The sequence below is a fragment of the Hylaeus anthracinus genome, unplaced genomic scaffold, assembly GCF_026225885.1.
Source record: "Hylaeus anthracinus isolate JK02 unplaced genomic scaffold, UHH_iyHylAnth1.0_haploid 12002, whole genome shotgun sequence".
NCBI classification, from domain to species: domain Eukaryota; kingdom Metazoa; phylum Arthropoda; class Insecta; order Hymenoptera; family Colletidae; genus Hylaeus; species Hylaeus anthracinus.
In genome coordinates this window covers 8,118,785-8,134,460 of record NW_026534349.1, presented here as the reverse complement: position 1 = coordinate 8,134,460, position 15,676 = coordinate 8,118,785, and the positions used below count along the sequence as shown (strand labels likewise).

General features: G+C 40.8%; 1 protein-coding gene across 2 annotated transcripts in view; it reads left to right on the top strand.

Moving 5' to 3' along the window:
* Positions 1-15,676, top strand: part of LOC128891643 (diacylglycerol O-acyltransferase 1) — a 120,906-nt gene that overhangs the window by 89,159 nt on the left and 16,071 nt on the right. For both annotated transcript variants that reach the window (XM_054151293.1, XM_054151294.1), the window contains exons 8-9: positions 244-352; positions 10,205-10,249. In XM_054151293.1, the coding sequence (XP_054007268.1) occupies positions 244-352; positions 10,205-10,249 (154 nt within the window). The remainder of the gene's footprint in view (positions 1-243; positions 353-10,204; positions 10,250-15,676) is intronic.

Here is a 15,676-nt window from a genome sequence, read left to right as displayed (position 1 = left end):
ACAAGTCTGAATATATAGGAATGATTGAAAACAGATAACATGTATAGGTTCCTTAAAAGGTGGAAAAGTTGTGGAAGAAAATGATTCCTATGCAATTTAATATATATATCAAAATTCAAATGTCACTTTGAATTTTTCTTAAAAATTGTCACGAATTTCCTGGACAACCCAATATTTAATATCTCTATAGTATATCATTGACAACGTTCCTGTACGAATAAATGTTACGTTTGATTCCTCCAGATTCCTGATCAAACGTCTCGTAGAGGTTGTAGTTGGCTGTCAAGTGGTGATGTCATTGTTTCAGCAGTGGATGATTCCGTCCGTGAAGAACTCTTTGGTCCCATTCAGCGTAAGTGTTTTATTTACTTTCCTTTACTTCCTTATTTACTTCCTTAGACAGTAATTGTGAGAAACAGCAGTTTGGCTTTCTCGAGCGCGGTGGAAACCGAACAGTTCTCTGTGACGCGTGCGGTCGGCTAAGTGTTAAGACAAGGCGTTACACTATCATAAAAGAAAAGGTTTTATTTCCATTTGAAAATGACGTGAGTAAAATCGTCATTGGCTCTCCGAGCAGTGCGCTGTGCAGCTAGGTGCACGATAAAGTTCAAACTCGTCTATCATAGGAAACAATTTTCTGCCTTTCTCTCCGGGATTACCGTTCGCCGTTGGTGCGCCGTGCATCACACGTTTATCCCTTTTATTCTCGTCGGAAATAAATAATAATATATCGGTTCGATACATCGATACCGGCGGACGTTATTAAGGGGGCTAATTATTTATAGGGCCGATCGTAAATAAGTCAGGGCTGGCCTCGGGATCGAAATGGCTTCTAAGATAGAGAGAGCCAGTGAACAGAAGTGTAATTTGGTTTCGGCAAATAGGTGCGATCAATCTTTCTCGTAATTCCCCGACCGGAGCTACGATACGCACAAATATATGGCCGACAGAGGCGAAACCTGTTCAATGTTCACCCAACTATACTACCATCCCTGTGAGAAAATCTTTGCCCCGTGTCTCGTAATGATGCGTTTCTACGCACACCGCAGGGTGTATTTTAGCATCTGCGGTCCACACGCATTGGGGATTTGGAAATGCGAAACTATGCTGGTTCCACGCAAATTGGAATTATTTATGGTTCTACAAGAAAATCAATTCTGTAGAGTTATATTATTCATTTCTTTGTGAATTATTTTCATTTTTCATTATCTCGTAGGAATCGTGAAAGACTGTCGCTCTAACCGAACAGAATCGTCCATCAACATCGCAGGACGTTCATTTTTATCGGTCGTGTACGACCGGAGTTACACTCCCGCGCCAGGGAGAATAGCAACAGATAAAATCGCGACGTAATATTCTCCAAGTTGCAGTCTGTCCAAATTGTCCCAACCCGGCTTATCCCGAATAATTTACCGTCACGTACTGATTACACGCAACCGTGTCGCTCGCGATAGGGAACGTAACACGTGGAGGTTTCCCGTGGCTTGCTCGGGAAATGCGACCACGATTTCCTAACAAATGATCGAGCCTGTCAAATATAACCAGAAAAAGAGGGACGAATAGAGCGGCTTAACAGCCACAGGGATGAACACTGATGGGTCGTCAGGGCTATTATTGCGCGTCGTTGGGGTGCAAACGCAACGATGGTTTTTGTTTTTGGTGCCCTGCTGCTCTCACGGCACATTAACGTCGGATCGTTGCTCGATAGCCTGTTGTAAAATCGTGTGATGTGATAACGAATGTTACTCTAATAATACGTTTGTAATCTTGATGTTTTAGCTTTATTACTTCATTAACTTGGTTGTTGTATTGGTTGTTGTTTAGTTTTTCAGGACTTTATCTCGTTTATTAATATTTCGCAATTTCATTATTATTGTAAAAAATGTATTCACTGAAAAGGACTGGAATTGCAGTCGAAAACATTATATCGCGAATTTTTCGACCTGGCCCTATTACTACAATGAGTTTTAATAACGAAAATAAAAGGAAAGAAAGAAGAAAAGAGAGAAACGTCGGCAAGATTGTTTGCCAGTTCCTCGTGTTGTCTTCGACGCAATTGTCGCTCGCGCAACGGTAATTCCCACTGCGTGTAGCTGAAATTGCCGTCGACTCATTACGTGCACGGGATCAAGGTTGTCTTTATCGCGAGGGCCCTTTCGTGCCCGCTCACGGATGAAAAACAATTTCGCGACATTACGGTCGTTTCTAAATTGGCGTCAGTCACGGTAAACAGTGTTTTCAAATAGTCCTCTGGTTGTAAAATCTGTATTCTACCTGCAAAATGTATTAATCATTCAATACAAGATTATTCAAGATTACCTGAATCAAGTCGTAATAACGAAGTTTTAATATTTCAAGCAAATAACAAATAAATGGAATTGATAAAAAGTTCAGTTATTCATCCAAACAGATTATACCTCTTTCTCCTAATGTTTCAAGTTGTAGTTATTTGTTGACTTGAATACTTATCTCTTCAAAAGACATCAACTATGATGTACCCTTTTTCGCTATCACCATGACACTTTTAGAACTTTTTATTAAGAGTAAACTTTTCTTCATTCGGGCTGGAATCGCATACATTGAGCCCGTTTGAAACCCAAGGGAGCTAGCTAACGATCTGACGTATATTCGTTTAATTTCGCGACATTAATTGAAAAATTTCATCGTGGTTTTGGTTGTTCGTTAACGAGGGAAAACGGATAGCTCCGCTGTCGGGGCGCAACCGCTGGCGGAAATTTGCCGCGCGTGTTCGCCAGCTTCGTAGATTTAAATGGATCCTTTCACGCGGACAGTTTTAACCGCGACTGATCCGCGTTGGACATCCGCGGTTTACCATCTATATTCATAGATCGCCGTGTAATGTAGTCTGTTATCTGTGTACGGTAATTGCCAGCGGCTTGAAATTTTGATGGATCCGTTTCGAATCATCAACGATGGGAATTATCTTCTTTATATGACAGGAAACAAGACTTCAACGGAGATGTTTCGTCGAATTTAAAGCAATTCTTTGAATAATTAGTCCAAATAAATAATTCATTGTTATATAGCTTATTTTTCATATAAAGTTGGGTGATTGTCACTAGAATTGTTAGTTGGCCTCGTAACCTTTGCTGTAGGTCTTCCTTAACTAAATAATTCAAAAGTATAGGTATTTAGAAATAATTAGATAGAATCTACAAAACTGTGTATGTATTAAAAGTTTAGGTTATTGGACCATACAAGTGTACTGTGTAAATCGCGGAAACTAATTCCGCCTCTCTAAGTTTTGAAAAATTCAGTCTTGCTATGGATAATAAAGCGGTTGAAATTGTACGTGGCAGATAAATACTTTAGCGTTATTCGATATTTTTCAAATTTCTGTACGTGGATTTAAAGTTGTCAATTTTCAATTTTCAACTCATGAAAAAGCGTCAGTGTGCTCGAGGGGCGTGTCCAGCGGACGCGAGCGCAAAAAGAGACGAAAAAAGTAGAAAAGAAAAATGCGGAGACGTGATTACAATGCGACGAACAGTGGCAGCTGCAGTTATCAATTCCCACGGATCCGCGCGATTCATCGGGCGGGAAAGCAATATCCTCGAAATCGATTTCTTCACGGCCGGTGTCTACGGTCGTCGCAACGCCGACGGTCTTCTCGGGACAGTGATAGACCATCGCGAAGTAGATCGAGAGACGGAGACATTTTCCCCTGCCAGCTGGCCAGCCGATCGACGACGTGACTGTCGTCTCTGCCATCGTGATTCGCAATTATCGAATCCAATTTGTCCGTCAGAAAGGCGAGTTCGGCGGGCGGTCGCGAGCAGGAGGCGAGCGGGGGTGGCGAGAAAACGTAGAAAAAGGGTGGAACGAGCGATCGAAGGCAGAGAAAATGACGAGGCGGACGACGTGGAAATGGATAGAGAAAGAGCTCGTCACCCCGGAATTAACTCTCGTGCACCTTGCACGGTAATTACTTTGCGTTCGATCGATATCACGAATCCGAACGCGAGCCTCATTGTGAGCGCGGAAAGAACAGAAGAGAACAATAAACCGATTCAACGTTACGTTGAGCATAAGTTATGCAAATAGTAGTACAGTGTTATTCTTCTAACAACAGTACACGGATCACCTAGAAGTTCTGATAATAAAGGTCGCTAGGTATTCCCCCCAATTCTTCCTTTTAATTCGGATAATAAAAGCTAACGTCTGGAATCCTAAAGCTGAGCATGCCTGCGCGTTCTGCCTAATATGGGAAATTCGAGAACCTGAATGTTCTGATTTTTCTAGAGATAGTGTTACTTAATAAATGTGTAGGCTAAGTTTTTCTATATTAGTAACTTACTTATGAAATTGATCGGTGTACGAATACACTCTACACCCACCGTATGTGTCGCAGTGTATTTCAGAAAAGTATGCGGAACACGTGGCTTAGCTAATCCATCCCATAGTATACCGTCGGCAGTGTGTTAACAAATTTGTTTCTCTTCTGGTCCCCTCGCCAGTTGCTGTATTCCCTCCAGGGTGGTCTCGAGCGAGTTGGAGAGGATCTCGAACGATTTATCGAGGACAATTTGTCCGCAGTGTGAAAATCGTGAACGGGGTAGCTGTCTGCCTTCGGTCCGCCGTGATATCTCTTGCAACGTCTTGAATGTCGCTACTTACGTCGATCTCTCGTCGATTCGACGGTATGGAAACGCTTAATAATCGGCTGACGAGTCGCCGGGGGAACGAGCTGGTTTCTGAAAGGGATTCGAGGGTTGGGTAAATGGGGACGGTGGTCAAAGTATCTAATAGTGAACGCGCAAGTTCTGTCTCCGAGGGAAAGCGGTCTTGTTGTTACCAAGTTTCGCGACGAAGTGTCCGGTTCTTGCTGTTTAGTGTTGCGCTTCCATTTGGAGCCCCAACCGTCATTCATAGAAAAGGGAAACATTACGCGGAGCTGAGGCGGTGTTTGACACGATCGAACATCGAAATTAGAGGGAAATGGTTGAGAAACTTACCACAAGGTCCTCGCTTGGGCCTCTAGCTACTCGTAAATGCAGTGGAGCCTCTCCCATCCGCGCTAATTGGGAAACAAATGTGGCCCGATAAGATATAATAGAACAATCCTTTCTATTATATTAAATTTCAATTTATTCGAATACACTGGGCAACAAAATTATTCATCAAAAGCTTGGCATTTTTCACATGCGCGTAACTCCGTTAATTTTCATTGTATCGAGACAATTTTTTCTTATTTTCTACGTTCATTCGAGGAATCGCAGAAAATTATTTAACGTAATTCATCTTTCAACTCAGTACTCCCTCTTTCCTTGTTATTGGACTTCACGCCTGATTACATTCTTTAATTTCAGGGGGGTTCGTTACAATACTGTCTTCTTTTCAGTTAACAATGCAAATTTATCTCCTTCCCGTTCGTTGGTTCCAGTGACGAGGGACCATTGAATCAAGATTACAAAACAGGGTAGCCCTGTACCGAGAACTAAGTTAAACTTCGCGTTACCAGCTATCAACAGCATCGACGGGAACTTGTTACCATTAATTAACGTGAAAGCTACGGCCACTGTGGGTGTGATTAATAAAGTTATGGCTGGCAGTTGTTAACCCATCGTTTCTTCGCGATGGTTGGATGGGCTATAAACGTTGTGTCTGACAAAGAACATTTTCATTGAAACGTGCTATTTCATATTTATTAAAAATTCAATCTACTTCGACGTATATAAGTTTTTTAGGTTTCTGAACTGAATAACCAAACGAAATCTAAACATTTTTAAAGAAACTAAAAACGATGTTATGTCGAAAACCACTATCTGCTATTAATTTGTTTGGATGTAGGTAGATCAGGCACCATTTATTTCAAATAACATTTATTTCAAACAATCATCGCCACCAAAAACTCTTATCTTTCTCCTGAAAAATGCTAAACTCCTGCTCCCCTCACCTTATAGTTCCTTTAGTCAGTTGCGTTTTGGAACTTCACCATCACATCGCGTACGATCGATTCGTCGCGATTAGTTCCCTCGAGAGCACGGCGATACTAATTCATGTTACATATCGTTGAAAATTTACTGGTCGTCGACGGAATGCAAATGATCGACGTCACGTTTCGCCTATCTTTCACGGAGTTCCACTACACGGATGACTTCACATTGTAGGGCAATCGAGCGATCGAAAGGTGACGACGAGGTTGCGTCGAGCGTCGTCTTATCGGCTCGACGACGTGCTACTCCTTAAAAGGATGAACGTTTAAAGGATTTTCAAGGATGTCGGAGGATGAGGTCTCTGCAACTCGGCTGCTCGCACCCTCGAGGCCGTTGACGGCGAAACGGATGAAATATCGTATCGATTTCCCATCGTGAATGCTCGTAAACTCTCCGCTATTTTCCCTGTCTGTCATTTCCTCTCGTTTTTTTTTTTTTTTGGGATATCGTACGGAATCTTCTTCAGGGACCTGAAATGCGCGGCTCAACGAGCAGTTGGTCGGCGGACAAAAAAAAGAAAACCCCGTGGTTTTCTCTACGTTGGCGTTGGCGGTGGCTCACCGGTTGGTGTGTTTTTATTTTCATCGGTCCTTCCTTTGGCCGGAGTGTTTGCAGGTGCGCGGTCAACGTCGTTGTCAGAGTGGAATTTTCTGTGTGTCGGATATTGGTCCAGTTACTCTCGGTTGCATCCTGCTCGAGAAAGGGGATGGCCAGCTCGATATGCGACAGGTAAAAGCGTTTCGACTACTTTCGACTGAAAAGTCGATACGTCTTGTCGGCTAACTAACGTTGACAGACGCCTTGCTGAGAACTTTGTTCTTGGCGCATGTTGCAAGGGTACTTTTCTAGGTAGCTTTCTTCAACTGTAATATATTTTCCTCATATACTTCATATACCATACTACATTATACATATATTATATATTAATGTAATACACAAAATACACAAATGTAAATACGTATATTATTCTCAAATACGGGGTGTTAATTAATATATTCTAATGTATCTTAATATATCTTATATCTTGATAACGAATCGTCTTATATTATTGGCATATTATGTAAATTGTAAATACTACTTGTTTTTACGTTTTATTATATTACAACACCACGCGCACTCTTTTATATCGAGTTAAGTCCGAACGGAAGTAAGTGAAATCAACGTTCGAGATTTCGTTCCGCTATTTAAATCTGATGTCTAAGATGAAATTGGCGGATAATGGTTGCGAAAGACGACGATTTCGTGCTAAAGAAAAAGTCCGCGAAGTGAACGAGTCGCGACGCAACATACATCTCGGACACAGTTCTGTCGACGAAATCAAAAGTGGAAAAATTGTTTAGTGTTGGAACGTAACAACGAGCGTTGTTGCTCCTTTGACGAGCACCGAATGCCTCGCATTGCAAGGGACCGTGTTCAATTTCAGTGACGTAGACAGCGGCGCCCAAGGTTCGAGTTACGACTCCTTCGAAGTCGAGTGTCCACGTTCTCGCCCGAGACGGCTTATTATAATCCTTTGTGAAGCCTGCCATGGCTTCTCTGACGAAGGTTTCTGGCCTTTGATCCGACTGGACGATCGATCACTGTGCAAAGTCTCACGTCCGCGGAAAAGCAGAAGGGAAAGACGAGGAATGAGCTCGATGCACCGTGTCACCTACGTGAGCTGTTTTAGACGCTCTACGCGCACATTTAGTTTCATACTGGATCATCCCACAAATAGCTTCATTCTTTTCGGTAGGATTCAAGCTAAGAATGAAGAAGCCTGTCTACCGAGTTAATTCCTATGAGGGCCATTCAAATATACACCGGAATTTTTGTACACAACTTTATTGGTGATAAATATAAATACAAATGGAGTGCCTTATTTTTCTACATACTTCTTCATCAGACGTGAAGCTTTCTAACTTCTTCGATTACCATCGAATTTATAAACAAATTCATCGTTTGAAATGCAGACAACGATTCTGTGAGTGACACTATTCCCTGAAATCAATTAACTTCTTGATGAAAATTTTAATTTCGCGATCGAGGCGAGCAATAAAGCGTCAAAGCGATCCATAAGCATCTCGTAATGTACGTATTCGGGTGCTTCGAGCATGCTGTGAACCCCCCAAATTGAAATATCATATTCCGGGTTTATAACGAACGTGCATCAAGTACTGTAATTGCGGATCCCAGAATGCGTATAATTATACATAGTTTCATTTTAATCTCCGAAACATTCGCGAAATTTCCGTCTCCGAAGCGAAATCAAATTGCGCTTCTCTTGCACGTATCCGTTATACGCGACCGCGTAACTAGAAATTTCTATAGAAAATATACGCGGTTGGATCAGTGTTTCTCTACCTATTGAAAGTTGTTGAGCATCATTAGGAGTGTGTCAATTGTACGGAGCATCGAAAAAGGGAACGTAGGAATGTATATAAACCGATTCACTGCCAGGCAAATTTAAATCTTTTGCTTTGGGCGCGAAGATTTAATACAGATGTGCAAATCTAGGTTAATCGTGTTTATTTAATTAACCCTTTACAGTTCAAATTTTCGGATTTCAGTACATTTTTGTTGAGCCTCATCCGACATAGGAACGCAATGGGGTTCTAAATATTACCAATTCCAACACACGGTTCCCTTCGCGCCAGATAGCCAACGCTCTTTAACTAATATATTCCTGTATTGCAGTCGAACTCCCCTAATTTTATTTGGTTGCGGTAATCTCTCGAGAATCTAGGTACAAACTATATGACTTTATAGAAATTTCGCATGGAACATTTTGTCTCTATCAGCAAACAAGAAAAATGGTTACATACATTTATACTTTGTACAAATTAAACATAGCCATATTTAAGAAATCTATGTGGTTTTATAAAAATTCCGGGAAGTGTATATATTTTCATATGCATTCATAGATGCATTTCCATATCCCCTTCAGAAAAGTATCAAGGGCCTCGGGATAAAAATTTATTAGTTTCGAGGTTATGAATTTTGTCTTGAACGTTTTTATATTCGATATTCTGTGGAGCATCCGAACGCAAACTCTGCGGTCACGTATGCATACACGTATATCGTAGTATGCACGCAAATGGCATGTTGAAATCGACAGGAGGCTCTTTATGTATTTATTTGTAAGCCCGGTACATAAGCGTGGTGGGTTCTCGTGTTGTGCCATTCGAAGAGACCCCGACAACCGCCACTTAAGCGAAACGCCGCGCCGCGTCGGAGGGGTGGCTTCCTTCCCTTGTATTCAATTAGTACACCGCACGAAATATCAATTTCTTCGCTGGGAAAGCTCCTTCGACGTTTTCGAATATAGGGGAATAAGGGGATACCTTCCGGGAAATGCAAGTATGTCTCGTGCATTGTCATTGAACTGTTGTTAATCTCCGGGTATTTCTACGTCCTATTATATAGGATGGCCCGTATAACCCTTTACAACTCGGTGTCTTGGAAACTATTCCATCGATTTTAATGGTAGACGTCTCGAATTGTGTGAATCTGGAGGGACTTTAATCTGGAATGTAGGTTTAAGGTGGTTGTTCCATGGATTCATTATGGGGGATTTTAACAAAACTTCCCTCGATCGTTCTTTGATTGAATATAAATTATACGAGTTCACCGCACGGTGATCAAGATTTTCAGAGTATACGGATGTAAAAACGATTCAAAACACTTTAGATATCGGTGAAGAAAATGTTTGTTCCTCTTACGCGAGATCTTTAATTTCTATTTCTTAGAAATTTTATTCAAACTAAAAATTTTAATTACGTGCTCTCATCGAAATTATAATACCACAACTTCTAATATTTAATGCTCAGTTTATTTATTCATATGTTAATTATACTAATTAATTTATACTGTCAATTTGAAACATTAACATGGATTACTATAACGACTCTTTTCAGTGTTCTCTAAATAATAATTAGCACGGATATCGTTGAAACATATCGTTGTATGTTCGAATTTCCTCAATTGTATTTATGACATTAACTTGCAAGGGCTTGGTCGTTAATTACCTCCGGTTTTTTAATTACGAGGCTACTTATTTCTCGTAATCACTGCGCGAAAATTTCCACGCGAACTGGCGAATTCAAGCAACATATTCCACAGGTTCGAATCCAATTAGGAACTTTCGTTTCGTGCCTCCGTTACATCGAAACCGCCCTTTCCAGGACCCTCCAACTTCCATTTCCATTGTATTTATCGCTCGCGTGCCTCCTACTCAAAATAATATTTGAATTTCGTTTGTTTTGTAGAACATGGACGTGGCGAAGGCGTCGGAACGTCTGCTCAAGCTGGCTGTGAGTATAAGAGAATTTATGCTAATCAAGATAGTCGTATACAGCGGTTAATACGAAAATGATAACGGAAATCCTTGTTCTTATCCAAAAACAAGTTTCTCGACTTATACAAATCAAATAAATTAGTCTTGCTTGTTAAGGTTCTCATTTTTATTTCTTCGTCTTGTTTACTGTTAATTAATAAATAAAATAATAGTAGACAAGTACAAATTAATAACAGTTTATTGAACAAATAATTAATATCAAAGAAGCAAGGAAATTCTAACAATTCGAACTCTGATTTATTTGAAAAAATAATTTAATCAAATTTCATATTTAATAAAAAAAACTTGTTACTTTATCGAAATGAATTCGAGTTTCAACGTAACTTTTGTATCGAAGCCATAAATAATTATTTGAACGTCGCCAATTTGCCTCGTTTCCCTATACAGGTTAATTAATTTTCGTACAAATTAGTATTCACAGTTGGGACACGTAAATACCGTTTCCGTATGAGAAACGCACCGCGCAAAACCATTTAATAGGTTTAAAGCGGGTCGCCTTTGATAGGCTTTCCTGTTGAAAACGCGTCCGAACGCTTTGCTATCAGGAGCCTATTCATAGCCTTTTTAGTTCCAGCTGCCTATCGGAGCTTGTTAACACATTGTTGACCACCTAAGAGTATACTCGTGTTTTCATATTTAACGTATGGTTGCACACGTTAAATAGTGATCTCGCAGAGATAATATCGCGTCATGTATCAATTTGAATGAGAACGAACTAAAGACGGCGTCAAAAGGCAATTACAGACTAAGATCAGACGGATTCCTCGAGCTCTACGTTTCGCTCTGGTTTGTCTCCCGGGTTGTCCAAGGAAGAATTTCGAAGTTATATCGTTCCGAATGTTTTCCTCTAATACGCCCTGGAGGGAACCTGTGCTTCCGTCGGCCCTTTGCGCGCTCCAAAGGACTTAATAATGTTTCCAAGTACAAAGGTCAAGTCTCCCATGCCGGGAGGCATTCGCGGCACTTTTATAGAAAGGGAGACGGAGTCACCCTTCGCTGTCTCGTTTCTTTTGCCAACCCCTTTCGCCTTTCGCCACACCAGGCTTCAGCAACGAGTCCACGTACTCCGCAAAAACTTACCCCGACGTTTTAATTTCGTTTACCCCGGCATGCTGCCGACGCGACGCTACGGTCGAAGGGAAGCCAAGAGGGTGGCAGCTTGTCTAGGGAGAGAGGGGTTGGATAAAACCTGGTGAACCGTTTGAGACACGCCGATGATACCACAAAGGAAAAAGCGGCAACGTAAACTTTCAGCCGACTTCCTGGCCAGAGGCTATCTCGTAACGGAGCGCCTTCTACCTTCAACAAGAGCCTCCTCCCACGAGGAAAAATCTTGGCGGATGATATGCGACACTGTAAACTGTAAAGCGAAAGATGAGGGGAATTTGAATTTTCTCGGCTCGTTTGCCCCGACCCGTGCTAGCCAACTTCTCCTATTAAAGGTCGATTTTTCAATGAACTTCGAACTTTGCCACCGCTCAAAGCGTCTTCAACCCTTTTTTGCTTTACGGGACGAGTGTTGTCACGGCGTTCTGGTTCAGGTGAAAGGGACGCTGATACTGGGTCTGATACGATTACAGTGACTCGTATTATTATAATAAGTTGGTGCATATGAAATGTTGTTTTTCCAGTGTTTCAATCACTCGACCCAGTAACAACCATTTTAGTCTATTCTGTCATCGATTGATTGTAACCATGTTAAAGAGGAAGAAATACAGTCAGTCTCATAAGTATTCGTATCCTCTATGTCTATGAAAGAAATTTATCGAAATTAGATGATAGGTTTCATGTTTATATTTCAAACGAATATTTTATTATAAATACATAGGGTTAAATGAACGCGGTCGTAAAACGATATTCAAACAATATCCAACGTCTACTCGAACGCGTTGTAATCCTGAAAATCTAATTCAGAGTGTGTCGGTAGTATAACGATCCCAGCGAAGGATAGATTGCTGATATCCACGTCTCGTATCACGTTTTCCAACGAGAAACAATGACAAAGCGATCGAGCAATTTCGCCGCCATCGCGAGTCAACGTTTACGAAGTTTGCTCGATTCCACCCTCCAGTTCCTGATTGTTATTCTTACCTCCCGTTCTGTTCATACGATAACAGCTACTTCGTAGATTACACGAGGGGCGCGCAGACCCCGTCGCTGTAAATATTGCGCGACGTGCTCCCGGGAGGCTCGGGATTCGCGAAAAAAAAGAACGTGAAAACGTCGTACGTGGTACAGAGGGAGCACCGATCGAGAAGAAAATGGAAAATATCGATTAGCAGTTTAATATAACGTAAACTTGGATAGACGAACTTACGGCAAATCGTTCGCTGATTTCGTGCCGCCCTTATACAGGGTGGGTCGAAAATCCTATCAACGTTTTGGATATTCCCTGGATCACTGCACATAAAAATTATACAGACATTTGGATTTTTGAGGTAGTACACCGGACCGAGGTCTGATTTTATTCGAGAAAATAAAACCAAATCTTAATATGAGAATTGCATTTTCTCATTCGTGACTTATACACATATTTGTTTCAGTCAATTTTTATTACTGTTCATTTGATAACGTTGGCATTAAACCTACAAAAAGGGAATACATTTTTGTACACAAGAATTATTCATATCAATTACAGTAGTAAGTCTTTAGTAGAGCCATGGTGTATATCATTGTACTTCTTCCAATCGAATCATCATTACACATGGCATATAACTTGTTGCGTGCTTGCAACGTGTTTTTTCCCCTTCAAAAGCAAAACAGCAGAATACGACGTTGATTTTCCATTTTTAAATCAATAGCAAATAAAAACTACACGATCGATCGATCCAATATTTTTACTGCAGGACAAACCAAATTCCGAATTTGAAATAACACTATCAAATCAACAGCAACGAAAATATTTATTGCTTTTGTTTGTTAAATTGAATTTGTAACAGATGAAATAATAAATTAAAAATTTATTTATTACTTTGTAGGCACAGGTATTTAAAAATGTTTAGAAAGCAAAGTTTTTTCGAAAATGTTCGTTTCGTAAATTTGTCGATTAACCCTTTGACTGTGAAGGACGTGTACACCTATATATCTATATGCCCTCGATAAATGGGCTCAGAGAAATGGTTATATTCGTTAAATCAATTTTTAAAAATATATCAGCTTATAGGGGATGATGGGATGGAACTTTTTTATATTCACAGTTTATTCATAGGATGGCTAGTTTCGAGAATAAAAATTGAAAAGTTACAAATTGGTGGCAAAGATTGAATTTCAAGGGAAAGGTTTTCGATTTTTATCTCTGAAACTGAGTGGCTCAAAATACGCCAAAGCGTAACAAAATTAATATAAAGTCTCGACGTGTCGCTAAATTGCGTATTCGCCTTAGGTCGTGGTGTTCAGACCATGCCTATGTTCCCAGTGCCGTGAGCCCTTATTTTCGTTTACACCACAAATAGCTCCGAGGGATCGTCGCATCGGGGAACCCCGTGACTCTCGAGGGGTCAATTGCGGTTCTTATATACGGATCTGTAAGATACAGGGTGGACTCAACTCGGACGAAGAAGACGACGACGGTCTTAGGAGGGATGGTGAAAGGCAGAGGTAGAACTGCAATGTAGGGGGAGACTTTAATCTCGTCGTAATGGGGAAACGCAATTTTCATGCAGCCCGCTGCCAACGAGGTCGTTTCCTTAAATCGATCTGCTTTATACGAGCGAGTCCCTTCTCTCCGTCCACTTCGTCGCTCGTTTCGAAATCTCTTTGACGCGCGGCTCCCTCCGACGAAAAAGATGTGGCAGGTGACAGCGAAGGGGGATATACAGAGGCCGTGTGGCAGCTTCCATTGCTCTTTTATCTGGCCAACCTTGCCTGCAATGTCCCGCGGAGATGCGGAGCCCGTAATGTGTGCTTTATGCATATATACCCAGACCCGCTAGATCGATTTCCATCAATAATGCAGACATATTGGATTCGAGAATACGAATTTGTATGGCCAGGTAGATGAGTCCGTCGAATTTCCGACGCGTACAACGCCGACCGTATACTTACATACAAATTACATTTTAATTTTTTTATCTCTACATATCGTGGTTCACCTTTCACATATGAAGTTATTCCAGACGTAATTTTGTGTATTTTCGTTTCGTGAAAGAAAAGAAACAATTTTCTTATAGGGGAAAGGGGGGGGGGGCCACATCGGCCACATATCGAGTATTACGAAAATATGTGTAAATATGTATATTGATTTATTACGAACTTGTGTGAGAGCAGTAAAACTGTACTTTTGCTAAAGTTTCCAATTATATTTTCGAACGTGACTATTTCGAAATAACTACCTTAAGAATTGAGATAGATAGTCGAAATTTTTAGGGAATTTCTGTTTAATTATTTCAAAGCATTCAAGACCCTACGAGCACTACAATTCGAAAGTCACTGTTCTAAGAATCATCCTAATAAAACACATACCGTATCATTCGTTTCAACAAAGTCCACCCTTTGTTTTAGGGGTTCCTATGTAAGATCCACAATTAACCCCTCGAGGGTCGCGGCGTCGCGACGAACCTCACAGTTATTTACGCTGTAAACGAAAATAAGGACTCGCCACATCGAGGACCCTAGTATTTCAACCGGGAGCTACGATTGTCCTCTCCTTTTTCTTGCGACGTTCGCTTCTTTTCGCTCTCAGATTTTCCCCTCGATCGATGGACAATTATTTTTCTCTCTAGACGGGAGAAAGACAGGTAAACAAGGGGGCAGAAAAGAACCGTCCCGAGAATGAGCAATTCTTCTCGGCGTCGTGACTTATGAGATTGAAAAAGGAGCTTTCGTTACGGCGGACTTGCCTCGAGGAACGCGAATTCTACTCAGATTTTCCACTCGAAGCTTACCGCTGCTCAACGTCGATATCGCTTTCAGCTATGACAGTTATTGGCACTCGTTGTTACGGCTGTCGGAGACCTTTAGCTGTAATCTGTTTTGTTTCTTTTTGAGAAACTGTCCTTGTCGGCGCACCGTATCAAGCTATACATTGAATTATAAATTTGCACTACGTTTTCACCCTTGTGGCATGTTATTCTTATTCTATGTCGAAAAATGAATTCGCGTAATGTCGAACATTTCTTATATAATAAATTTTGAAGTTTTTTTTTTTTATATTTGTACATTTTTCTGGACGTGACAACATGTAGTACTTCTTCAATGCATTATAAAACAAAGAACATTTGTATATTACAAAAATGTAGTCGGTACATTTGTGAAATAATTCATTGACAATTGCAAAGGAGAATTGCTCACCGAAAGAGCCCCAAGATTCAATATTAAGATTAGAAGTAGCAGCCACAGAGGCATGTGACTTACAAAATGAATGCCATTTTCATAACGCGAAGAA